Below are 25,509 nucleotides of genomic sequence, written 5' to 3' on the forward strand. Positions count from 1 at the left end.
GTTTCCAGTTCCTTCAGTCTTTGCTAACATTTGCTATTATCTGTCTTATTTCCTACAGCAGTCTTCCTGTGTATAAACGACACCCCACCATGCTTGGGCTTGCATTTCCCAGATGGCTATGAAGTGAATGTTGTGTGTGTGCTTTGGAAAAATTTCTGCCTAGCTTATTTGCCCAATTTTTAAATAAGTTGTTTTCTAATTTTTGTTCATTATGTATTTTTAAAACCACACTTCATGTCTATCTCCTAATTTTTTATTTTAATTAATTTTGTGTGTATTTGTATTTGTGTATGTGTGTGCAGTGTATGTGCATGTGTGTGCAAGAGCATGTAGAGGCCAGAGAACAACCTTAAGTGTCTGGCTGGTCAGCAAACCCCAGAGTTCTGCTCAATGGTCTGTGTTTCCTCCAGTCCTAAGGTTTTTTTTTTTTTTTTATTTGTTTGTTTTTGGGTTTTTTTTTTTTTTTTGAGCTGGGGTCTTGCTATGTTCAAACCCAAGATCATATTGCTTCTGACTCACAAGTGCAGGATTAACACATATGACCCACACTCAGCACTTATATTTTTATTAATGAGTTATATTGGCACTTTATAAAATTTTAAATATAATATGTTATCAGATAGATTGTTTATATTTTCCCAATTTCTTGATAGCATAGAAAGTGAAAGTCAAAATTGTTTTAGTTACTTTGGTCCCTTGAACATCTATATGAATTGTAGGATCGGTCTGTCCATTTCTATGCAGATATTAGCTGGAATGAGACACAGTCCTCCTTCCTCAACATCTGCAGTAGCTGGGACTGCAAGTCTGTACCCCTAGGCTTTTAAATTAACCTGTTTATCTACATTTTGCCTCAGGGCATTTTCCCTTTTCTTTCTATATGTCCTACTTTCCTGGTTCTTCCATGTCTGGCTGACTGGTGGCTACCTGGCTGGCCCCCAGTGTCTCCTTCCCTTTCTCCCTCATTCTCTCCTCCTCCTCTCCTTCTACCCAAGCCTAGATTTCTCCTATTTATTCTTTCTGACCGATAGCCCCGCCTATCTTTTCTCTGTTTAGATATTGGCTCTCAGCTCTTTATTAGACCAATCAGGTACCTTAGGCAGGCAAGGTGAAACAGCAATACATCTTTTTATAATTAAACAAATGTAATACATCTTTACATCATTAAACAAATGCAGCATAAATAAATGTCAAACATCTTTACACAGCTAAAGTAATATTTGGTAGCATAAACAAATGTGACACGTCTTTGCCTAGTTAAGATAATACTCCACAACAAAACCATTTCTTCTAGTCCTAGCATTTCCTAGTTGCCCATAGTTTTTTGTCTAGGACTAAGGCCTGGCAAACTTTACCCCTTCCACATTAGTATGTCTATTGATGATGTCATTGTTCAGGTCTTGCTTAGGTAGCTATACTGATAAAACTTCATGGTTGTAGCCACTCTGACATTTCTAGGAAACAGAATCTCACAACAGATTTCCTGTCTCAACTCTTACATTCCTTCTGATCCCTCTTTTGCAATAATCTCTGAGTTTTAGGAATTGTTTTGTAGATGTATCAGTTAGAACATGGTCTCCATATGATCTCTTATTCTCTGTATTTTGATCTGTTGTTTTTTTGTAATGGTCCCTACCTGTTGTAAAGAGAATTTTCTTTGATGAGGGATGAGATCTACACTCGTCTGTAAACATAAAGGTAAGTATTTAGAATGTAGTTAGGGATTATCCCAATTTGGTAAAGTGTGGATTGTAGATTACCCTCCAAGATCCATGACTTACTAGCTCTGGATGGTTTGCTATGTTTCCAGTACCAGGCATGATTTCCTTTTTGACAAGAAGGTCTTAAGTCCAACTAGATAGCTGCTGATTATCATCATGCCGCTATTGTACCTTTACGGTTATGATGCCATGCTGATTGTTATTGTGGTGCAGAGGCATCATAGCTGAGTAAGACTATCCTATTCTTTCCCTTGGAATCTTGCATGGTGCCTTCTGGTATGAAAGCTCATCCTCAGGGAGAAGGCTCCAGCTCAGGTCCTCTGGATCCTGTGTCCAAAGTGCATGGTGTCTTCAGCAATAGAATTTATCTTTGGGAGTAACCAAGGGCAACATCAATAACCTATAATGTTCTGGGGGTCTCTTGGATAACTCTAGCCAACAACTCAAAAGAGGGCTTCTCATGTCCAGTTTTTGTTGGATATTCTGTGGCTCTTGGGGGGATGGTTGCCAGCACAGATGGGAAATTTTTATTGAAATTATGTACATATATGCAGGCTTCTTTGTATTATTTGTAATTTTGAATAGATAATAGATGTCTTTTGGCTTTTTCAGGGATTATATTACTTTGGCCTCTTCTGTATTTATCTGCTTTCCTTCCCTAATTGAAGCCTCTCCTTTCCCCATTCCCCCTGAAAATTCCCTTTTGTGTCCTGTTACTCCCTTCTCTATTGCTCATACCCACTTCATGATCCCATTATACTTTCCTGGTTTTTGTAGCTACTCCAGGTTATATATGCACATCTGAAGACTTGGAGCTAGGAACCTCAGATAAGACAGAACATGTCATGTTTGTCTTTGGGTTATATCACTCAATATGATTTTTTCTAGTTCTATCCATTTATCTTCAAATTTCATGATTTCATTTTTTCTTTACTGCTAAATAATATTCCACAGTGTATATGTACCACATTTTCATTATGTATTCCTTAGTTGAAGGACATTTAGGTTGTTTCCATTTCTTAGCTATTGTGAATACATTGGCAATGAACATTGGCTGAACAAATTATGGGATAGGAAGTCTTATCCTTTGGGCATATGCTGAATAAATAGATTCTTTTTAAAATTTATTTTTATGTGTATGAGTGTTTTGTCTGCATGCATATATCTGCATCCTATGCATGTCTGATGTCTGTGGAGGCCAGAAGAATGGAATCAGATCACTGGAGTTATAGATGATTTTGAGCCAGTAAGTAAGTGCTAGGACCCAAACTCAGATCCTCTGCAAGAACAGCAAGTGCTCTTACCCTCCAATACCCCTGGTTAGATTTTTAAAGATTTCTTTTAACACTGTTTTGTAGTCTCCTCTTCTATTTAAATGTGTGTGTGTGCATGTGTGTGTGTGTGTGTGTGTGTGTGTGTGTGTGAGTGTGTGTGATGTGTATACAGGTACATGTACACAAAGAGGCTAGAAGAAGTTGGATATCTTGGAGCTTGAGTTACGGGTGACTGTGAGACACCTGATATGGGTACTGGGTCCCAAACTCAGGTCCTCAGAAAAGCATCTATCAGTATTAACCACTGGGTCATTTCTCCAGCTACACACTCCCAAGTTTTAGTTAAATTTTTTTCCTAAGCATTTACATAGATATTTATTTAGTGAAGACCCAAAAGGCTTCAGTGAGTAAAGTACATGAGCTTTGCTAAACACAGGTGATTTTATTTTGGTGATTCCCGTATATGCTTTTGTTTCCTTTTGGCTTTTAGCTATGTTCTGTGCAGAGAACACTAGACAATTAAAGTCTGATGATGGCAGAACTACCTTGCTTCTGGGTGAGGCATAACTTTCCCCCTACATATGCTTTAAAAAACTCTTTAAATGTGGTAGTGCATGCCTTTAATCCCAGCACTTAGGAGGCAGAGGCAGGTGGATCTCTGTGTGTTTGAGGTCAGCCTGGTCTATATAATGAGTTCCAGGACAGCCAGGGCTACATAGAGAAACCCTGTCTTGAAAACAAAAACAAAAACAAAGCCAACCAACAAACAAATAAACCTCTTTAAATAAAGAAAAATATTTACTTATAGTGTATATTTGTATGCATGAAAGCAAGTTGTGGAGGTCTGCTGTCTGAAAATTATTGTTTTACTTTTGCTTGCCATATTCATACTAAATGCACTCATTTGAACACTGCTCTCCAGTAGGAATATTAACTACCTAAATTGTGGTGGCAATTTCCTTCCTTCCTTCCTTCCTTCCTTCCTTCCTTCCTTCCTTCCTTCCTTTCTCCTTTCTTAATATCTGTGAGTAGAATGGCTGGCCCTGAGTGCTAGAATTTTAAGCATATGCTATCATGCCCATATCTTACCATTTTGCTCTGTCTCTAGGTTGGACCAGATGTGTGAAGATATGGATCTGCATACCTTTTCTTTCTCCTCCTTTTCCCTCTCTCCCCCTTCCTCTCTCTCTCTCTCTCTCTCCATTGTAAGTATATGCTTATTTTTATAGCTATTGCCCAAAGCGTTTCCAAAGTGGTTGAAACATTCTATCTCTCCTGTGTGTGTGTGTGTGTGTGTGTGTGTGTGTGTGTGTGTGTGCTTGCCTAAGTGTGTGCATAGAGTCTAGTGTCTGACTTCAGTTATTTTCCTCTGTTGCTCTCTACTTTATATTTTGAAGCAAGGTTTCTTACTGAACTAGAATTTGCCATTTTGGCCAAACTGACTGGTCAGTGAGCCTCCAAAATCTATTTTTGCCTACATACCCCCACCCCAGGGCTGGGGTTTCTGATACTCACTGCCTTGTTGGGCTTTTATATGGGTGCAAGGGATTTAAATTCAGGTCCTTGTACTTGTGTAAGTAAGCACTTTACTCATCCATCCACCTTTTACATTATATCAGTAGTGTACAAATGTTCTGGTTGCTTGGTAATTAACACTTGATATAATTAATCTTTTTCACTTTATTGTTAGAAGGCGTACCATGGCATGTTACATTTTTGATTTTCTGTGTGATTGACAATGATGTTGAATGTCTTCTCAAGTGCTTATTTCCTTTTTAAACTTTTGTTTCCTTGTTTATCATTTTTTTTTTGAGTCTCACACTATATAGAGTCCTGGTTAGTCCTGAATTTTCTATGCAGTCAAGGCTGGCCTCAGACTTATGGCAATCCTCCTGTCTCAGCCTACTGAGTTCTGAGATTACAAGTGAGAGTTACCATACCATGGCAGCATTTTGTCAAAATTTTAATTGGTTTATTATTATTATTATTATTATTATTATTATTATTTCAGTTTTTAAAGACAGGGTTTCTTTGTGGCTTTTGGAGGCTGTCCTGGAACTAGCTCTTGTAGACCAGGTTGGTCTCCAACTCACAGACATCTACCTGCCTCTGCCTTCCAAGTGCTGGGATTAAAGGCATGCCCCACTACTGCCCAGCCAATTATTGTATTATTTAATTTTTATATTATTGAGTTGCAGAAATTCTTTGTATATTCTGGATATATGTTCTTTGTTAAATGGGTGTTCAGTAAATAACTCTTTCTCTCCTAGTACTGTAGATTGAACCTGGGCCTTGCATAATCAAGTGCTCTAACACTAAGCTATATATTCAGCTAGTAAATATTTATCTTAGACTTGTCCTAGCTGTTAAATGTTAAAAGAAATATGTCCAAAAGATTTTAATGGTCCTCTTCCTTAAACCCTCACAAGAACATATGAAATACAAAGCTGCTTTAATTTACTCTTCTAGGTAAATAACACTTGCATAAAATATATTAAGAATGATAGCTCATGAGAATTGTCATTTGATTAAATGACTTTAACCTCTTTAAATCATTGGGCACAGTGATGAGGTGACACTGTGTTTCCCTTTTAGGAGGCTGACTGCTCAGTGGCATTCATTTAAAAAAGTTGAGTAAGTGGAAATAGAAAAGAATGAACAATCTAGGTTTGGTGGCTCACATGCCACTCAGGAGGCTGAGGCAGGGAGATTGGCATGAATTCTAGGCTAGCCTAGGACATATATTGAGAATTAATCTTAAAAAAATATATACAAATAGTCTTCCTCTCATCCAAGTCCTGACCAGGCCCAACCTAGCTTAGTTTCTGAAATCAGGTGTGTGCAGGATGGTGTGCATGAGGATGCCAACTGGTCTTTTCAGTGGCCTTTCAAGAGTTCAGTCATACCTCTCCCCTAAGAGAAGCAGATTAGTGGCATCTAAGAGTATGGCTTTGGAATCTTTTCAAAGGTGAATCTTTGGCTCCCCTCTTTGTTAGCTGTGTGATCCTCAGCAAGTTACTCAAATCTCTGTGTCTCCTTATCTTTACTTATAAAATGAAAATAAAAATGGGACTTGTCTAATGCAGTTATTATGCTGACTGACTAAAAGAAAACACATGCTAGCACACAATAATGGCTCAGACTATGTACCAAGACCTCAACACTGCCTCCTTCGCTCTGCTTTGCTGTATGTTTCTGTGGGTGACTTTGCCAACACATAGGTGGGACAAGCTGTTTGAAGATTTCTACTGAGTTGGATATCTGAAAGAGAAGCCAAATTATATTTATGGAAAGCTTTGCTTTCAGACATAGTCTTTCTCTTTGTTACTATAAGCCTTTGTAGTATCATTGGCTCACGTGTCTACATATTGGACACAAGAATAATAGCTAGAAATTATTGAATGTCTTATATATTGATTATGAACCTAAATGAGAAGGGAATGGAGTAATAGAGATATTGCTCGTTGATAGAGTACAATAAAATAGAGCAGAAAATTGAGAAGGGAGAGGAGTTAGGCATTAGAAAAGTCTCGTAGGTGAAGTAACTTGCCTATGAACACACAGGCAATTAAAAGTGGCCAAGCTGGGATTCAGATGTAAGGCTCTGATTTCCAAATCTTGCAGTTTGCACTCTGTCACATTCTTGCGTTATTGACTTCTTGCATATTTTTGTATTAGAGACTGGTATGAAGCAGCTTTATTTCAGGAAGTGGACATGGGTGACTTTATAATATAACTGTACAAAGGAGCATCCTGGAACTTGTGGATATTTTATGTACTTCCATTCTAAGAAATGCCAATCACTGAGCTACTGTTTTTAGCCTCTAGAAAATGAGCTCTTGTTCCTTGAAAGTAGAGGAGTAAGCCAAAGAGTGGGCCAAAGGGGAAACCCTTCTGTTTATTAAAGGACATTTGTATTTGACTTACATTGTTCAAAATCCTTTTCTATCGTAATGTACATATGTTTGGTTAGTAGAAATTTCTGTGGGCTAAACAATGCACTTTTCATATTGAAAACAGAGAGTGTCCTCTGATTTTTAAATGCACATGCACGAGCATGTCATAGACTCTTCAGTCTAGAACAATGAACAGCTTCAGAACTGGAAGCAAAAATGCACGAAAGGAAAAAAAAAAGTTCTTGGTGTGAATCTGTTGGAATGCTTAAAATATGTAACATTTAATCAGGAGAAATGGGATGAGTCCTAGCTCTTGTGTACCAGACTTCTCATTTCAGGATAAGGGGCATCTCAGATTTGCTGCACAGTGTGAATGATGAGATGCTAGTAATGACCCATCTTGAGTCAGTGCTGGGCTTTAACCTCCAATCCTCCAATTTGTTCAACCCCCACCTCTCTCGGTTGAGCCTTTCACTCCTGGGTAGTTGATATGTTATATGGGAATAGTAGCAGTTTCTATAATAGTCAAATAACATCAATGCCTGTAGTTATTTTTTCTTTTCTTTTCCTCCCTTTTTGGCAGTGCTGGGGGTGTGGAACTCAGAGTGTGCTTTTGACCATTGAACTTCATCCCCAGTACTTGAAAGGCTGAGATAGGAGGATTGTTGAGAGTTCAAGGCTAGCCTGGGCTATATGTTAATTTTCAGGCCAGAAGGGGGTTACAGAGTGAGACTTCATCTCATAATCAAACCAAATCCACAAACACATGACAGCTTAAGCAGTAATGTAACAGATATTGTAATTCAGAAGTAACTTAGTTTTGTAAGGAGACACTGGTTTTGTCATCACAGGTAGGCAGGATTAATGGGTAGAGCGGGTTCCTTCTTAACAGTGCCAATCTCTTTCCCTTGCAGTGTCTGGTACTTCTAGGTCAATCCTGGCTGAAGAAATATGGTTACTATAAGATTATCTTAATTTCTTTCTACCTAGAAGGAGCAGCCGCTATTGTCATGTTACTTCTTGGACAGGAATACTATTACTGTTTGGCTGTTTATCTCACTGTTATCATGTAAGTAAATGCCAGGTCTATTTTAGCACTGTACCACACTTTTCCAGTACCCTTCTAAACTTTGAGATATCTTTAATCTTGCTAGCTGGAGTTATAAGCATGAGTTACCACACCAGGCTTAACATATTTGATCTGAATGGAGTTTATCTTTGTAGTCTGGAGCATTGTACCTTTCAATGAAATTGTTTGAATATTAATGGCTTATGTTTTGAAAGCATTTTATATAGTGGATTTGTAGCAAGGAGAAGCTCTGTTTAATAGCAGTGTGTTGGCTCACCCCTGTAACCTGGCACTCCAGAGGCTGACACAGGAGGATTGCCAGAAGTTCTAGGTGAGCCTGGACTATAAGACTGTGACTCAAAAGAAAATAAAACCAACCAACCAACCAACAAACCAACAAAACACATAACAACAACAATAAAAGGCCCTAAACCAAAAAAGCCTCACCAAGGGCCTGGAAGATGACTCAGTTGGTAAACTGCCTTCCACAGAAATGTAAATGTCCCTAGCACCCATGTAAACAGCTAGACATAACAGCATGCTTTGTAAACCCAATGCTTGGGGTCAGGGCATGGACTATGGGGTAGGGAAAGCAAGATCCCTGGAGCTTACTGGCCAGCCTACCTAGCTGAATTGATGAGCCATAGGTTCAATGAGAAAGACTTTGTTTTAAAAATAAAATGGAGGGCTGAGAGATGGCTCAGAAATAAGAGAGTTTACTGCTCTTGCAGAGCATCCAGGTTCAGTTCCTGTCACCCTTATGGTGACTCATAAAGGTCTGTAACTCCAGCCCCAAGGGATTTGATGTCATTTTCTGACTTCTGTGGGCTCCTATACATACATGGTACACATACATACCTCCAGTCCCATGTGCTGGAACTGCATGCATGAACAACTGTGCCCAGCTTTGCTTGTTTTAAAAGTATTTTATGTGCATGAATGTTTCACTTGTATGTGTGTGCCTGGTGCTCACAGAGGCCAGAAGAGAGGGTATGATCCTGGGACTGGAGTTACAGATAGTTCTGAGTTATCATGTGGGTGCTGGGAATTATACCTGGGTCCTCTTAACGGGCAACCAGTTGTCTAACTGATGAGCCATCGCTCCAGGCTATGTTTTGGGTTTTTCTTTTCTTTCTTTCTTTTCCTTTTTCTTCTCTTCTCTTCTCTTTTCTTTCTTTCTTTCTTTCTTTCTTTTTTTTGGATAGATCTGTGCTTTGTCATTGTAGAATGTTTATAAGTGTACAGTATTTTAACTTATTTTTTCCTAGGGTAATTGTACATGCCTCTTTTTGCTTATTTAACTTGCCACTGGCTGACATGGTTGATGCAGATTTACTGAAGTTTAACAGGCAGTAAGTATATTTATTCAGATATAAAGTACAAAATGTCACAGGACAGGACTTACCAGAGTCTCTATAGCTCAGTTATGACACACCACAAATACATACCAGAGTGATGATCCTAATGGCTGTCTTGTCACTGGAACAGAATATCATAGGATGTTCATGCTTATTCACCCTGGGCAACCTTTTCTTTTCTTGGTTTGCAGTGCTATTGTTTGAACCTCAAGGCTTTTCACATGCTAGGAAAGTGCTCTACCCTTGAGCTATGCCTCTTGTTCCTGACAATATTGTCCTATTTCTGAAATTACATCATATTTTTTATTGTTTAGGTTCACACAGCCAGTGCTACATCAGGGTTAAAGCTTAGTAACCAAAGTAAAATCTAATTTGTTTTCTGTTGTATGGATTGCAATGTACCAACATTTACCAAATGCCAATACACATAAGCACCATGTGGCTGCTCATTGTCAGATAAGCATAGTGGTACCTCCCTGAAGTCTCAGCCCCTCAAGACTGGCAGGGGGATCACTTGAATTCTAGGCCAGCCATACAGCAAGACCTTGTCTCAATAAATAGTGTGTGTTGTGATTCACACCTGAAACCTAGCACTGCAGAAACTGAGGCAGAGGGATCACCTCAAGTTCAGGGTTCAACTGAGTTGAACATAATGAGTTATGGTTCTGTCTGGGCTACATAGTTTGCCTCAAACAAATTAAAAACAACAACAATAAAAATAACAATGATGGAGTTACATCCTATTATCCCTTAAAACTAAGGAATTAATATTTTATGATTGCTAAGGTATTTCTATAGATGCTTACTTAAATCAAAGGGAACTTTATATGAAGAGGCCTTTCACACATAGACATGCATACAGATGCGCTTGGACAGTGAAGTACACCTTTAATCCCAGCACTCGAGAGGCAGAGGCAGATGAGTCTCTGTGAGTTCAAGGCCAGCCTAGTCTACAGAATACAGAGTGAGTTCCAGACAACAAACCAGAGCTATATAGTGAGAAACACTGTCTCAAAGAAAGAAGAAAAAATGCAACAAATGTGATTTATATTAATACCAATGTTCTTTTTTTGTTGGCTTTAGGTCTCCCCTTTCCTTGATGGTTTTTGGCATCAGTGCTTTGTTTACCAGACCTGCTCAGTCTTTAGCTCCCATGTTGATACTGTCTAAGCTAAACCAGTATGGATATGGAGAGCCAAACAACAGGTAGAGTTAAAAAAAAAAAAAAAACCTTTGCTGTCATGCATGCAAATTCATCCTTTTCCATTAACTATAAGAAATTGCCTTGGACTTTGGATATTGTTAGTTATTAACTCACATATCTCAAATGAGCTATAATAAAAGTATTAATGTTAAAAATCTATGGGATAGGTTTAATACCATTATTGAAATCACATATATTGCATGTTTATATAATTCACACCAAGACACATATTGATTATATTTTCTGAGTTGTTCACTCATTCACTGTTACTCCATTTCTTGTTTCTGAGGACTTGCTTATATACTAGATGAAACAGTATTGGGAATAAAATAAGGATAAGAAGCAGTCATAGGGCTCTAGAGATTACAAAATACTGAGATAGGTCTCCACCAAGGCCTGGGTAGAGAACTGAGTAATAGAGCACTTACTTAGCATATGGGGAGCTCTAGGTTTGATCTTCAGTACCACAAAAATAAAAAGGACCATACCAGAAGTATATAGGTACTGTGATTACACCCCTGTCTGCCTACAGCAGGGAACTGCTAAGACTGTGACTTCCTGTTAGAAGCAGGGATCATTTAGACCTGTGATTTATTTTGTCAGAGCTTTGTAGTTTTTCTTGTGTAAATTTTGCTTATTTTTTTCAGGCTTATATCTAAGTATTTTATATTTGGGGGGCACTAATATAAGTAGCTTTCCATTTGTAATTTAAAATTTGACTTGCTTATTGCTTATAGATAAGAAACACATTGACTTTGGTATGGTAGACTATTTTGCAGTCTTTTTTATACTTCTCAGTTCCAGTATTTTTTTTCCTGTCAATTTTATGGTTTTTATACATAAACAAAGGTTTTTTTAAATTTTATATAACCAAGTCCATTTAAATGAAAACAAACATTTATAGACAATATTTGGGAATTTGGGCGTTGTTCTTTCCAAACTACTTCCTGCTGGTAAGGTGCGCTGTCATGGGGGATTCGAAGAAGATTCAGAAATCCTGGCTGTAGTCTGTCAGGCTGCTTTGTCCAGCTGATAAACAAAGGTTTTTAAGTGTTGTCAGAACTTCTCCCTCTACCACTTTATTATGAACATCTTCAAATACCTGAAAATATAAAGTTTGACCATGATAGCAGAGGGAGCTGTCTGCATCTGAATGTTATTTTCAGCACATACTGACCAGTGCCTCTATCTTCTGCTTATCAAGCCAGAGATCTTTTTTCTCACAACCTTTTATTATGAAAAATTTAAACACACAAAATAGCTTAAAGTCCAGAGAAAATTCACATAGTCACTCTTAGACTAAATAATTAATATTGAGAATATTTTCTAGACATTTGTACACTTGGTTATTCAGTGAGTATGTGTTTGAGTGTGTAGGTGTGTGTATACTAGCAATCATATGCACACATTCTATGACAAGAATTGGTTGTCCTTCCATTGTAGGCCCTCGGAATCAAACTTAAGTTGTTAGTCCTAGCAGCAAGCATCTTTATCTACTGAGTCATCTTATTGGCCCCTGACCTGAACCTCCTAATCTTCTTGCCTCGGCTTCCCAAGAGCTGGGCTTTCTGAGATGAGCACACACTTCTGTACAGTGCTTCTTTTATGGAGTTCATATAATCTGGTACCTGGGATTGAACTCAGGGCTTTGAGCAACATTCACATCTTTTCTGTAGAGTGTGCAGGAACTTTCATAATCTCAGCTTCTCCATATACTTAGATGACTGGTTTTCTTATTGGAGGAGTAGCATTAAAAGGCTCAAGCAAGTTTGTGGTAGAAAGCTACAGTAACTGAAAGGGGGAGAAGACACTCGGTTGATGAATCTCATGGCTATGCATCTTTCACATTAGTTTGTTCTTGGAGAGTTGTGACAGCAAGGGAAGAACAGGTGTGTTTAACTTGCTATGAATTATTTGTGTTCTCCTCAAAAAACACAAAGGCCCCATAGTTAAGCTTCTCAATCCCATTTGTAGAATCACAAGCTCCAATGGCCGGGTCATACCCCAGACCAGTTCAATCAGAAACTCGGGAGGTATGATATAGCCACCAGCACCTTTTAAAACTCCACACCTTTCCTCTTGTGCAGCCAAGGTGAGGAACCTCAAGATTTATAGCCTTGGGAACTGGAGCTCTGAACACTAATTCTTGTTGGCTCAGCAACATGACACGTTGGCAGCCTGACATGTTGGCAAACCAGTTTTGTGATACTATAAACATTTTCAGAGATACAAGCTCATACAGGCACTTGAATATCTTTTATCTTTTAAGTGATAACTACACCTTGACCTCTGGTGGCCTCATGTGGCTCATGCTACCTGAAAGTCCATAGGCTAACTGTAGCACTCAGCAGGTGTGACAGCTTGCCTTGTCACAATCCAGAAAGCCTTATTCCATCCCTCCCACTCAGAGAGTCTCTGAACAAAGGAAAGGCACCAGAAAACCCAGTTCTACATTCTTGGTGGCTACTGCAGCTTCCTCCCCTGAAGTTGCCACTGCCCAAGTACCTTCCTAAACTCAGCTTTTGACTATACTTGGGCACAAACCCAGCTTGTGCCAGACATGTCATCATACTGTGCCTACAACCTATAAAGTCTTCCTGTTTTCATTTGTGGGTGTGGCTTCTCTGGTCTTGATCTCTGGGACTGGAGAACCTGCCTAGGGATTGCTTTCCTCAAACCCATTGTACTTTTTCAAATTGGCTTGATCTGGCTTACTACATTGGTGGAAAAGCCTATTGTGGAGGTGGGGGGGGGCAGACTAAACCAGTTAAGCTCTACCAGTGTGAAAAACTGAGCAAATATGTCTATTGAAATAAATGTCACTCTAACAGATGAGCTGTTTAGCATTTGATTCTTTTCTTCTTTTCCTTCCTTCCTTCCTTCCTTCCTTCCTTCCTTCCTTCCTTCCTTCCTTATTTCCTTCCTTCCCTTCAACAGGATCTCTCTATGCAGTCCTTGCTATCTTAGAGGTCACTCTGTAGACCAGGCTTGTCTTGAATTCAGAGATTCACCTGCCTAAATGTAGTAGTACTGCCCCTACTCGAGAAGCTGAGGCAGAAGATAGTGTGAGCTTTAGGCCAGGTTGGGCTACATAGTGAGTTTCAGACTCGTAACAAGCCTAGAGTAAGACCCTGACAAAGAAAAATGAAATAAAATTATTTTCTGCAAGAGATTATTTTACTATATGTTTTATGTACATATTTACTTCTTTTTCATTACATTGCGTGTGTGTGTGTGTTTAACTCCTGCTAAAAATTGTATGAACTCTAGTGATGTAGTAAATCACTTGCCAAGTATGTGTGGGATTTGATCCCTAGCATTGCAAACATGAAGAGACAGTTTTGAAATTATAGAATAAGTCACCCTCATATTACACAAGAGAATGCACAACACATTTCTAGCATTTTGTAGAAAAAAATCTCCTCCTTTCACTTGCTCAACTGAGTAGATTTGTGTTCTTTATCAGCAGGCATTTATGGAATTTTTGCTATGTTAATACTGAGCTAGGAGTTAGAGTCCTAAGGTTTGATTCCTCTCTGCTTACATGGCTTTAGGGAGGCAGAAGGGCAAGTCCAGTACACCGAGCCAAGTCCAGAGTTTAGAAAAGTCACAATGCAAAGGAACACAGGCTTGTGATTGGTTACTTGCACTGGATGCTTAACCACACCGCTTAACCACACCTGTTCCATTTGCCAGGAATGCCCTGCAGTCCTGGCCAAGCTCCTGATGCTCCACAGAACATTAGGAATTCAAAGGTACATTTTCACCAGGGGTCATAGACTGCCACTTTTATTCACTGGATTACACTGTCATCTACTGGCTGGTTGTAGATAATTTTTTAATAAAATTCATTATTTAAGAAATAGTTTTTGCTAGGTATGGTGGCTCATACCTGTAATACTAGCTCACGGGTAGCTGAAACAGGGGGATTGCCATGAATTTGAAACCAGCCTGTACTACACAGTGAGTTCCAGGATAGTCTCAGCTATAGTGTAAGAGCCTACCTAAAAATTTAAACCAAACTATAATAATGGCTTTCTGTGATCAATATGGTTTATATACATGCATATTTCTTTCTTCCTTTTCTTCTCAATCCTGGAAATGTGATTCAGAGCTTAGGATATGCTAGGTAAATACTCTACCATTGAGCTTTACCCCAACCCATACAAGTGTGTTGTTAAAAGTTATATATGAGCCAGGTGGTGCAGGGGTACTTGGGAGGCAGAGGCAGATGGATCTTCATGAGTTCAAGGCCAGTCTGGTCTACCGAGTGAGTTCCAGGACAACCAGGGTGGTTACACAGAGAAACCCTGTCTCAAAAAACAAAGAAACAAAAAAAGTTATGTATGCAGCATTCCTTGTGAACACTATATCCTACCATAGAGATATTTGCATATCCACAGTTTTTATTATTCTATTTACTATATATAGCAGCAAATTAGAACCAACCTGTGTGTCTACCTACAGATAGAGTCTGATACATATATAAAATAAACGAATATTATTCAGCTCTAAAGAAAAATGAAATAACCAGGTATGGTAGCACATGCCTTTCATCCCACACATGCCTTTATTTCCAGCACTTGGAAGGCAGAGGCAAGATTTCTACGAGTTCAAGGCTAGCCATCTACATAGAGAGTTCTAGGCCAGACAAGGCTACATAGAACATGTCTAAAAAATCCGCATATATATATATATATGTATATGTATATATATATATAATTCTTTTTGCTATTTTTCTGTCTTGACATTTCATAATAAATACTTCCAAAATTATATTCATGAAGAAAATTTAAAAATTGACTTTTTCCTCCTTCAATGGCATAGCAGACAATAGCAAGAACTCAACTCAGATACAAAATGAGATCTCAGAGTGACTCACCTACATGCCTTTTTCCTTTTTCAATGGCATAGTAGACAACAATAGCCAGGACTCACATACAAAATGAGTCATCTCGGTGTGACTCACTTGAAGATTCAAAATAGCCTCCAGGTTTGTATTTTAGAATACTTATTTATTTGATGTATATGTACACTTACATGTATGCACATGTATATGGAGGGCAAAGATCAGCTTCAGATGTCATTTCTGAGGTACTATTTCAGTTTTTACACAGGGTCTGTCACTGGCCTGAGGCTCACCATGTATGCTAGGCTGGCTGGCCAGTGAGTCCCAGGGATCATCTCTTATCTCCACCTCCCCAGGGCTGGGGTTACAAGTACATACCATCATGTCAGGCTTTTTTTGTGGTTTCTGGGGCTGGAACTCAGGTCCTCATGCTTACATGGTAAGCATTTTCCTGACCAAGCTATCTTCCTAGGCCACATGGTTGTCCTAATGCCTTTTCATGTTATTAATCTTGAGTTAATGTTTGTTTGAGATAGGTTGTTTTATTTGTTTTGTTTTGTTTTTCTGTGTAGCCTTGGCTGTCCTGGAACTTGCTATGTAGATCAGTCTGGTTTCAAATTCACAGAGATCCTCCTACTTGTGCCTCCCCAGTGCTGGTATTAAAGGTGTGTGCCACTATCCCTAGTCAATATATACAGTCTTGGCAAGAAAACAAAAAGGAAAAGAAAAAAAGAGCCTACAACACCTAACACCTTCCTCTACAGAGTCTGCATAGCTATTCTAGGTGCATGAAAAGAACTAGAAAAACCCAGGAGTTAGAACATTCTATGCATTGCCTCAGATTTTATATTTTGGTGAGACGCAATTTCCTTTTTCCCCTTCCTCAGCATTGTGAATTGGAAAGAGGGCATTAAAAGCTGGCGAAATGTTAAAGTTACAAAGTACATATGAGCACATGTACATATAGGAAAATAGAGGCAAGCACTTATTTTGAGTCAACATTGTTTAAGTCTAGACACTAACTATAGTAGACACAATTGTTTGCATTGTTTTAAATTAAGAACATTTTGCCCAAAAGATTACAGTCAGGGCTGCATTGCTCTACTGATATCATGTCAGAGATGGGGTTCTGAAATTGGGCATGGGATTCTAGAACTTAGGCTTTTTACATAGAATTATGCTAATGTTAATTTCCTGTTTACTTCTGTAAATGGACCTAGTATTCAAATTGCAAAGGGGCCAGCTGAAGAAACTATTTAATCCAACAGAGGGAGTATCAACTTTAGGGTGTTTATGGAGAAACACTAGACTATTCCACCCCCTACCATCCCTTATAGTCTTCGTTGATGGAAGCATGAACAAAATCTCTTAACCTCTGAGAAGGGAAAGTCTTTCAAGACTACACTGTGATCATAACTAGCTGAGAGATCCTTGGTACTCAAGAGTATCTTACTTCATTTCCACAGAAAAAGGAAAACCTTCTTTTCTCTTGGAGAGGTTTTTAAATTGAGATAAAATTTTGTAGGTAGAAATTTCAGTTCCAATTCCAAACTCACTAGCCATGTAACTTTGGGCAATGAAATTATCCTATCTGTGCCTTGGTGTATAATGTAGTTGGGGAAAATAGTATCAATGCAAGGAACGTGTTAAAAAGGATACTGTGGACTTAATTGAGTCTCCTCAAAGTTCATATACTAAAGTCCTATCTCACAATGGTCAATATTTGGAGTTGGGGCCTTTGAAAAGTGAGTAAGTTAGGAGCAGGTTACGAGTGTGGGGCCAGTATGACAGGATAAGTGTCCTGTAAGAGAGAGGCCGGGCATTCTGGGTATTGCTCATTGATAAACAGTTTGTGCATCATCAACATATGTTGAAGGCCTAGGTTTGATCTTTAGTGTTAACACACACACACACACACACACACACACACACACACACACACACACATGGCAAAGGAAGAAAGGGGATAGAAGTATATGTTTTCTCTCTGCCATACATCTCTACCATGCAAGGGCATGACTTCCTGGGCTGTCATTGTGTCCCATAGTAGAATGCCTGCCTAACATGTGCAAGGTCCTAGGTTCAGTATCTATAGGACATCACTTCCTGTCTGCAAGCCTCCTACTGAGGTCTAACCAAGCTGACTCTTTTAGACTTCTAGCTTGGGGGAAAATCTGCAATATTGGTTCCTAATCTAGACCCCCTCCCCAATTCCTATTTCTGTTTTTGATATATGTCTTGCTATGTGATATAGACTGACCTTCAATTTTGGATTTCCTGCCTAAGCCTCCCATGTACTGAGATTATAGGCCTGTATTTCCATGCCCACCCTTAGATAACTATTCATTGTAGAAATGTGACCTAATGAAAAGGGAAAATTTTCCTTTGCTTTCAAGGTAGCAACAGTTTATGTATCTGTGAATTTTCTTGATTCTAAGTCAAAAGAGTCTACCCTGCCAGGAAGGACTGAAGTTTCTTTGGCCCTTTCCCACACGAGCATGCCTTTTCTTATGGCTTACAACTCCATTGATAGAACCGCCTGTTTTTATCACTGGTAGTAAAAGTCACTTCATGGTTGCAGCCCCAGTAAATTCATGCCTTTGGAGATGCTATCAATAGGGAAAAGGAGAGTAGAGAGGAGGCAGGCTTCACTTAAGCTTTGTGGTTAGGAAAGAGCCTAAGTGTAATAAAATTTGAGGTGCTACTATGATAACATATATTATGCTCCCTTTACTTCATAGAGCTGACTTTGCAAATGACTTAGCAGGTGTAAGTTAAGAAAGTGAGGTGTACTAGATGGTAATATTTGGGGATATTATTACCTACAGCTAGGTATTTATTTTTTGAAAGGAGAAAATCACGAGAGAAAATGGGGTACATGGAATTTTCTCATAAGGAGAAATATCATTATAATTACTCACTAAAATACATTTGTTTATGGTTCCTTTGCTTCTGCTAAAAGGTATGGCTTGTTGAGTAACAAGATTATTGTTTCCTCTGTATCCCAAGAACCTAATGCAGCAAATGTGCTATAAATATTTGGTGAAAAAGGCATAAACCCAGCTTATGAATGAATGAGTTCACGTGCCATGGTGTAAGTGGGAGTCAGTTGTCTCTCCACTGTGTGTATCCCCAGGATCAACTGTGGCTCACAGAGCCATCTTGCTTGCCCTAAGAATTATTTTTATGCTGGAGATTCATTCAAAATGCTGGTGTCTTACTTACTGTTCTATTACTGTGAAGAGGCACCATGACCAAGGCAACTTATAAAGGGAGGTATTTAGTTAGGGGCTTGCTTACAGTTTTAGAGGGTGACACACCTCCTCCAACAAGGCCACACTTCCCAATCCTTCCTGACAGTCCACCAATTATCTGGAAACCAGACATTCAAATATATGAGCCTGTGGTGGTCACTTTCATTCAAACCACCATAGTAAGGTTGGAAATGAGAGGTGAAGTCATTCTGATAGCAAATTAGCCAAATTAGTCAATGGGTTCATCAATATTCCAGTAGTCATGTCCTTGACTTGGAATAAAATTATGGAGAAAGAATAAATCTTGAGAAAGTAGAAGCCAGGCATGGTGGATGCCTGTAATCTCAGAAGGATTGCCCCAAGTTTGAGGCAGTCTGAGCTATGTAACAAGCTCCAGGTCAACTGAAGCAAAACCCTGTTTTGAGAAAATAAAAGAACTTGAAAGACAAATCTTGAAGAGCTTCAAGACAGCCTGTAAAGTAATGGGAACCCACAGGTACTTTGGAAAGTGTGAAGCCATTCAATGATTACTGCAACAAAAGCTTAACAGCATGTAGCCTAAGGTGTGTGTGTGTGTGTGTGTGTGTGTGTGTGTGTGTGTGTGTGTGTGTATGTGTGTGTGTTATATGCATGTGCAGGTATACATGCATGAAGGCCAGAGGAGGATGCTGGCTGTCCTTTATCACTCTCTACTGTTTTGAGACAGAGTCTCTCATTAAACCCAACCTTAGGCTGGCAGCCAGAGAGTCCCATCCATCATCCTCACCTGCAAACCTCAGCATGGTGATACAGGTGTGCTGGCATGCAAACTCAGGTGCCCATGCTTTAGCAGCACATGCTCATTGCCTACAGAGCTTCTCTCCAGCATTCCTGAGCCTAAGTCAGCATGCTCACCAGAGGCTTTGACTCTGCAAATCATCCCAGGTGTTCTCCAGACCCTTCTCCCCAGAGAAACAGGAGAAGAAAAAGACAGTTCCATTGCAATGGTAGAACATCTCCCAGAGAGAACCCTGGCAGCTGGAGTCCAATTTCTTGATATTTCTGAAGTTGGAATCTGTTATAGCTAGAGAATTCTGAAGGATAATGGGTTCCTGTTGCTAATGAAACACTGAGATCAGAACACAGAGGTGCCTCTGCCAAGCAGAAACCGGCCTTTTCATAAAGCACATATTGTAATAATTCTGCAACTAGCAAGCAGCACTTAGCTGTGCCCCATTCTCTAAAGGCTTGATTAGGCCACTTCCTTTCTCCCTTTTATTAGAGACATGATTCTGTTTCCAAATGGAACTTAGGTCTCCATTACCTCTTGGCATTTTGCACCCATTGCTCCCATCTAGTGTGTCATGTGGCTCAAATCAATGAGCAGTCAAGGCTTGTAAGTGATGCCTCCCGTTTATAAGTGCCTACAGCCTCAAGTGCAAAAATACAGTCATGACCTGGTGCTCTCATTCTGGAAATGTGTGCTCAGCTACTTTAAACCCCTTTGTCTCAATCCATTGTGGACAATTACATACCACCTTTACCCAGCATGATCAAAGCAGCTAATTTACAGTAATGTGGGCATAAGTGCCAGCTGGAAAGCTATGATTTCCAGTCTTTTGTGGCTACAAGTGGCAGAAATGTAGTGCAGGCTAGCCTCAACAGAACAGGGACCTCCTAGTTATGTGTGAAGAATCTCATATGAGGTCTGGAGATTTTGACTTCTCTGTTGTGGCTTCTTCAAGCTTTTACCATTTGATAGTATAGCCCACAGGTTTACTGACTGAACAGCTCCAGGCTGTGAATAAATATGCACCTTTGTCCCAGCAGCACATCCAAAGTCCCCAGGCAGATCCTGAGAGGCACCATGTGAGTCACATGCCTCTCACTGAGGCAGCAGTGATCACATAGGCATGACTTCCTCTGATGAGGTTTGAATAATAGCTGGCTGTTAGGACTGAAGTAGGGCAGCTAGGCCCCAGCAAGTCTTAAGGACAGAGACAGGTCTGCTATAGAAGAGGGGAGAGGAATTTTCTTAAATTTTTGGTTGTAAGGCTAGCTGTTGACAGCTGAGCCACCTCTCCAGCTGGAGAGGAGTTTTTTTTTTTTTCTTTTCTTAATTTTTTTTTGGTTCATAAATCATGTTTTATTTTTGGCATTGATTATACCTTGGTATAGGGTATTCTTTATATTAGTTTCTACATTCTGTTGATTTGAAATGTAATCATTATAAAAATAAGTTATATCACTTAAAGTCTGTGAAACTGGGAGAACAGTCTTGGTTCTTCATTTAGTCCTCAGTTTTTGACTCCACAGAGAATTTTTCTTAAATGAGAGAGAGAATTCTGGTACAACAAAATACCACATGCTTCTACAAAGTTTTCCTTGGAGCATTTGGGCAGAGCAGCAATGAAGCTACTGTCTAGATGCGGTGAGTAGTCTAGCTGCTGACCTTGGTGGTTGCCTCAGTACCCTACAAGAAGCAGAAGAAAAGTGGAAGCGGGTGGGTAGCAATCAGTTTTTGGACCATGTGGGAGTGAAGGTGAAGGGCATATTTAATGAGTGAGAGTTCAGAGGTATGGCCACCCCTAACAAATGTAATCAGATCAGAGTACCAAGAACATTTCATGACAAGGCTTTCAGAGGGGAGGTAGATATGGCTGGAGTGTTTGCATATGATTCTAGATGGAAGCCTTCTAGCTGACATGTTTGCATTTTCCAGAACTGTTTATATACTTTTTTTCTGAGAAACCTTTTCTAGACTCTGCTTTCCAAGAATAGGTAAACCTTCTGACAGAGGGTTCTTGTCTGTCACCCTGAGAAAATTCTATCACCATCATAACACTTTCCTAGCCATCATATGTACTAGAAAGCTTTGTTTAAAGCTTTGCAAATATTAAAGACTAAAGACATTCAGGGTTGCAGATATCTCTGTAGCTCAGACAGACATTGAACTCTCAGTCCACTTGCCTCAGCTTTTCAGGAGCTACGCACTACTGGACCAACAGGCCCAGCAATAGAATTCTCCTTTGTCTGTCATATAAAGCCTTGCTTGCTGTGCAGTCCTAGGTTAACATGGAACTGCCTGTGTAGTCCAGGCTAGCTTAAAATCCTACCACAGAGGCAATACTTGTCAGTAGGGACTGTAATCACAAGGTTACATGTCACCTTCCTTGCCTATGTGCAACTAGATAGAAGGAAGAAATTACTCAGGTACTTGAAAGAATCAAAATTACACAGCACAATGTCTCTTTCTTGTTAAATGAACTAATAAGTAAAAACATTACTGAATACCATGTATTAAATAGTTTTGAAGTAGCAAGAAAAGAAGCTGCTGGGGGAAAATTAACTGTTGTACATCTTCTCCCCTAGAATACTTTTGGATCTTCAAGACACCATGTTTAGTTTGGTTTGTGTGGTCCCACTGGGCATCGCAACAGTGCAGACTCTGACTTGGAGCTCCTTCTCCATCAGGAACAGAGCAGACTACTCAGGGACCATGTAAGCACAGCTGCCATGCTGGATGGTGGTTGCAACACTCCTTCAAGTGCTTGTCAGGCAAAAATGATCTTTGTTTAAAAACCAAAGCAAATAAAACAGAACCTGATATAGGGTGTTTTGAGAATTTTTTTGACTAAGGTAAGCCTCTCTGTGGGCTGTTTCCTGGCATTCTTACAGCCTGGGACTAGTGACTCTTCACCATCAGACTGCCTGTGTTCCTAGAGCCAGTTGGTCAGTACATACCACTGCTTAAAATGCTTCAAACCTCATATTGCTTCTTTGACAAAGTGTGAAGACAGCATTCTTCCCTCTTCTTATTTTTGCTGGGGCTAGTACCCTTTTGTGTGTTAGGCAAATGTTCTACCACTGAGCTACATTTAAAATTTTTATTTTATTTTATTTTTTTTTTATTTTGTGTCAGGGTTTTATTAAGTTGTCCAGACTCGCTTTGAATTCACATTGCAACCCTGGCAGGCACTGAACTAGCAATCCTTCCATTTCAGCCTCCCAAGTAGTTTGGATTACAGGTCTGTGCCACCAAGAACAGGCCTCCTCTACACCTTCCTCCATCAACACTGTATCGCCATTGTCTGCATATTTTTCTGTGATGAAAAGCAAGGAAGGTCACTACACTCCTTGATTTGGAAATGTGTCACAAAACTATTCTAGTGAAAACAGCACAGTGCTGGTACAAAAGCAGGTACATCAACCATTAGAACAGGACCCAAAGCCCAGAAATACCCACCACATTTTCAGCGAACTGATTTTTCAACAAGGGGCCCAAAAGTGTGACAGTGGGGAAAAGGTCGATGTCTTCAATAAAAGATGTCGAGAATAACTACATGTGGAAGAATTAAATTTGGCTCATCACACATCAAATACAGAAGTCAGGTAAAGGGGCTGGAGTGATGGCTCAGAGTTTAAGAGCACCAGCTGCTCTTCCAAAGGACCAGGGTTCAATTCCTAGCTCCAAGCATGGTGGTTCACAATCATCTATAACTCCAGTTACAGAGTATCCAACACCCGCTTCTGGTCTCTGTGAGCACAAGACTTACACATGGTACACAGATATACACGCAGGCAAACAGCCATGTATAACAAATTAGAAACAATAGCAACAACAACAAAAATATTCAGAAGTCAAGTAAAAATAAAAACTCAAACACAAGATTCAATACTGTAAAACCACTGAAGAAAAGCACAGAGGATAAAGAAATGGAATTATGTAAAACTGAAAAGTTTCTGCATAGCAAAGGAAACAGTGAAGAGACATCACATACACTAGGAGAAAATATTTGAAAACCATGTGCTCAAAACTTGTAGCAAATTCAACCTTAATGTACAAAAAACAAACATACTGAAAAAAATGGGCAAAGGAGCCAAGTGTGGTGGTGAATACCTTTTATCCTAGCACTGGGAGGCAGAAGCAGGATGATCTCTGTGAGTTTGAGGCTAGCCAGCTCTACAAAGCAAGTTCTAGGCCAGCCAGTGCTACAGACACACACACACACACACACACACACACACACACACACACACACACACACACAGGAGAGAGAGAGAGATCGGTAGTTAATATAGAAGTGTGATGGTTATCTTCACTGTCAACTTGATTGGATTAGAAATCACCCTGAAGACATGCCTCCCAGTGGGTCTGTGAAGGTGTTCCTGTACGGGTATAGCCGAGGGAAGAAGAACCATGTTGAATGTGGGCACAGCACCATCCAGGTGTGGATTCCCAGCCCGAGTACAAAGGGAGGAATAAGAAGGTTACAGCACCATCATTCATCTCTGCTTCCTGAGGTGGCACAGTCCCTCTTCTGCCATGATTCTGCTTGCTCAAATTGTGAGTCAGTATAAGCCTTTCAACCTGTAAGTGGTTTTCTGTTAGATACTTGGTCATAGCATCAGGAAAAATAACCATCAGTAAAGCTTTATTTATGAGGGGTTTGAGGGGAGGGGTGTTTAGGTCAGTGGTAGACTTAGCATATATGCAGTCCTCCTGACCTTTCCGGCAAATAAATAAATTAATTCAGTTGGGTGTAATCTTGTTTTTTGAGACAGGGTTTTAGTTTGCGTACCCGACTGGCCTGGAAATTGCTATGTAGTGCCATCTGTCCTCAAACTAGTTGCAGTCCTCCTGTCACAACCTGTTGAGTACTGGGATATAGGCATGGGCCATCACATCTGGATGACTATATCATTTGTTGTAAATTGTACACACAGAAACTTTTTCTGTGATCTGCTCTTTCTTATAGATTCCTCTTTAAGTATTTAAAGTTTGTGTGAGATTGAACTCAGGCTCTCAGCTAGAAAGCAAGTGGTTTAACCTCTGAGCCACTTCCCCAACCCTGCTGGAGGCTTTTATAACCCATAAAACAATCACAAAATCAAAATTGCTTTGGACAGTGTTAAGAAAATAAACATGGAATCCATAAACTGTTTACAAATGCCTAGTGATAAACGACATATTTTTTGAACAATAAAAGGCTCTAAATTCAATTGAAAATGACAATTTAATTTAAAAACATGTAAAGGTTTGAATAGACACTTCATCAAAGATGACACATAGTACCTGGAAAGGTGCTTAACATTATTGCTCATTTGGAAAATGTAAAACAAAGCAATAATGGCAAAAGATAGCATGGAATAAGAATGAGAATGGCTGAAATAAAAACTGACAATAAACCAAATGCTGAGAAGGATTTGGGTTTCCCCAACACACACATTCTAGGTATGAGTTAAGATTATATAGATGCTTTGAAAAATGAGAGCTTTTCTTGTAAGGAAATACACATTTCATATTTGATCTAGAAATCTCACTATTAACTTGCCCAGAGAAATGAAAATTCATGTTCATACACAACACATATGTAAATATTCATAGTCACCTCATTCGTATATCAAAAAAAAAATGGAAGCAACCCAAATGCCCCCTGGCTGGTAAATTGATACATAACTGTGGTACATCTTGGATTACTATGGAGCAATAGAAAGGATATTTACCGGATGTCAAGTACTTTAACCTAATGCAAGAAGCCAGATGAAAAAGACTATGCATTGTGTGATTCCATTTGCTGGAGGATATCCTGGAAAAGAGAAGTATGTCAGTGCAGAAGACACAAGTGCCTGCTGTAGCCTGGAGTTGGATGCTGACTGCAAAGGGGCACAGACATTTTTTTAGTTTAGGGGGTATTTTGTGTTTTACTTTTGGTGGTGGTCACACAATTGTATGTATTTGTCAAAATTTTTGACTTATACACAAAAGATGGCAAGTTTTCTTTAAAAACATAAAGTTGATCATAGCACTTGTTCTCATTGTATTAGAAGGTTACCTTACTGTTGTCTCATAGGTGCCATCAAGAAATGTTGCTGCTTCTTTTGGATTACCACAGCAGACTGTG

The 25,509-nt window shown here is 39.4% G+C and overlaps 1 protein-coding gene across 1 annotated transcript in view; it reads left to right on the forward strand.

Moving 5' to 3' along the window:
* The window catches only part of LOC127228277 (transmembrane protein 180), a 34,300-nt gene extending 12,158 nt beyond the window's left edge, over positions 1 to 22,142 (forward strand). Inside the window, exons 4-7 of the mRNA XM_051192849.1 lie at positions 7,806 to 7,960; positions 9,229 to 9,312; positions 10,402 to 10,524; positions 21,977 to 22,142. Of these exons, the coding sequence (XP_051048806.1) occupies positions 7,806 to 7,960; positions 9,229 to 9,312; positions 10,402 to 10,524; positions 21,977 to 22,109 (495 nt within the window). The 3' untranslated portion in view covers positions 22,110 to 22,142. The remainder of the gene's footprint in view (positions 1 to 7,805; positions 7,961 to 9,228; positions 9,313 to 10,401; positions 10,525 to 21,976) is intronic.
* Positions 22,143 to 25,509: the final 3,367 nt, after the last annotated feature.

Source organism: Phodopus roborovskii, unplaced genomic scaffold, assembly GCF_943737965.1.
Source record: "Phodopus roborovskii unplaced genomic scaffold, PHOROB, whole genome shotgun sequence".
Lineage (NCBI taxonomy): Eukaryota > Metazoa > Chordata > Mammalia > Rodentia > Cricetidae > Phodopus > Phodopus roborovskii.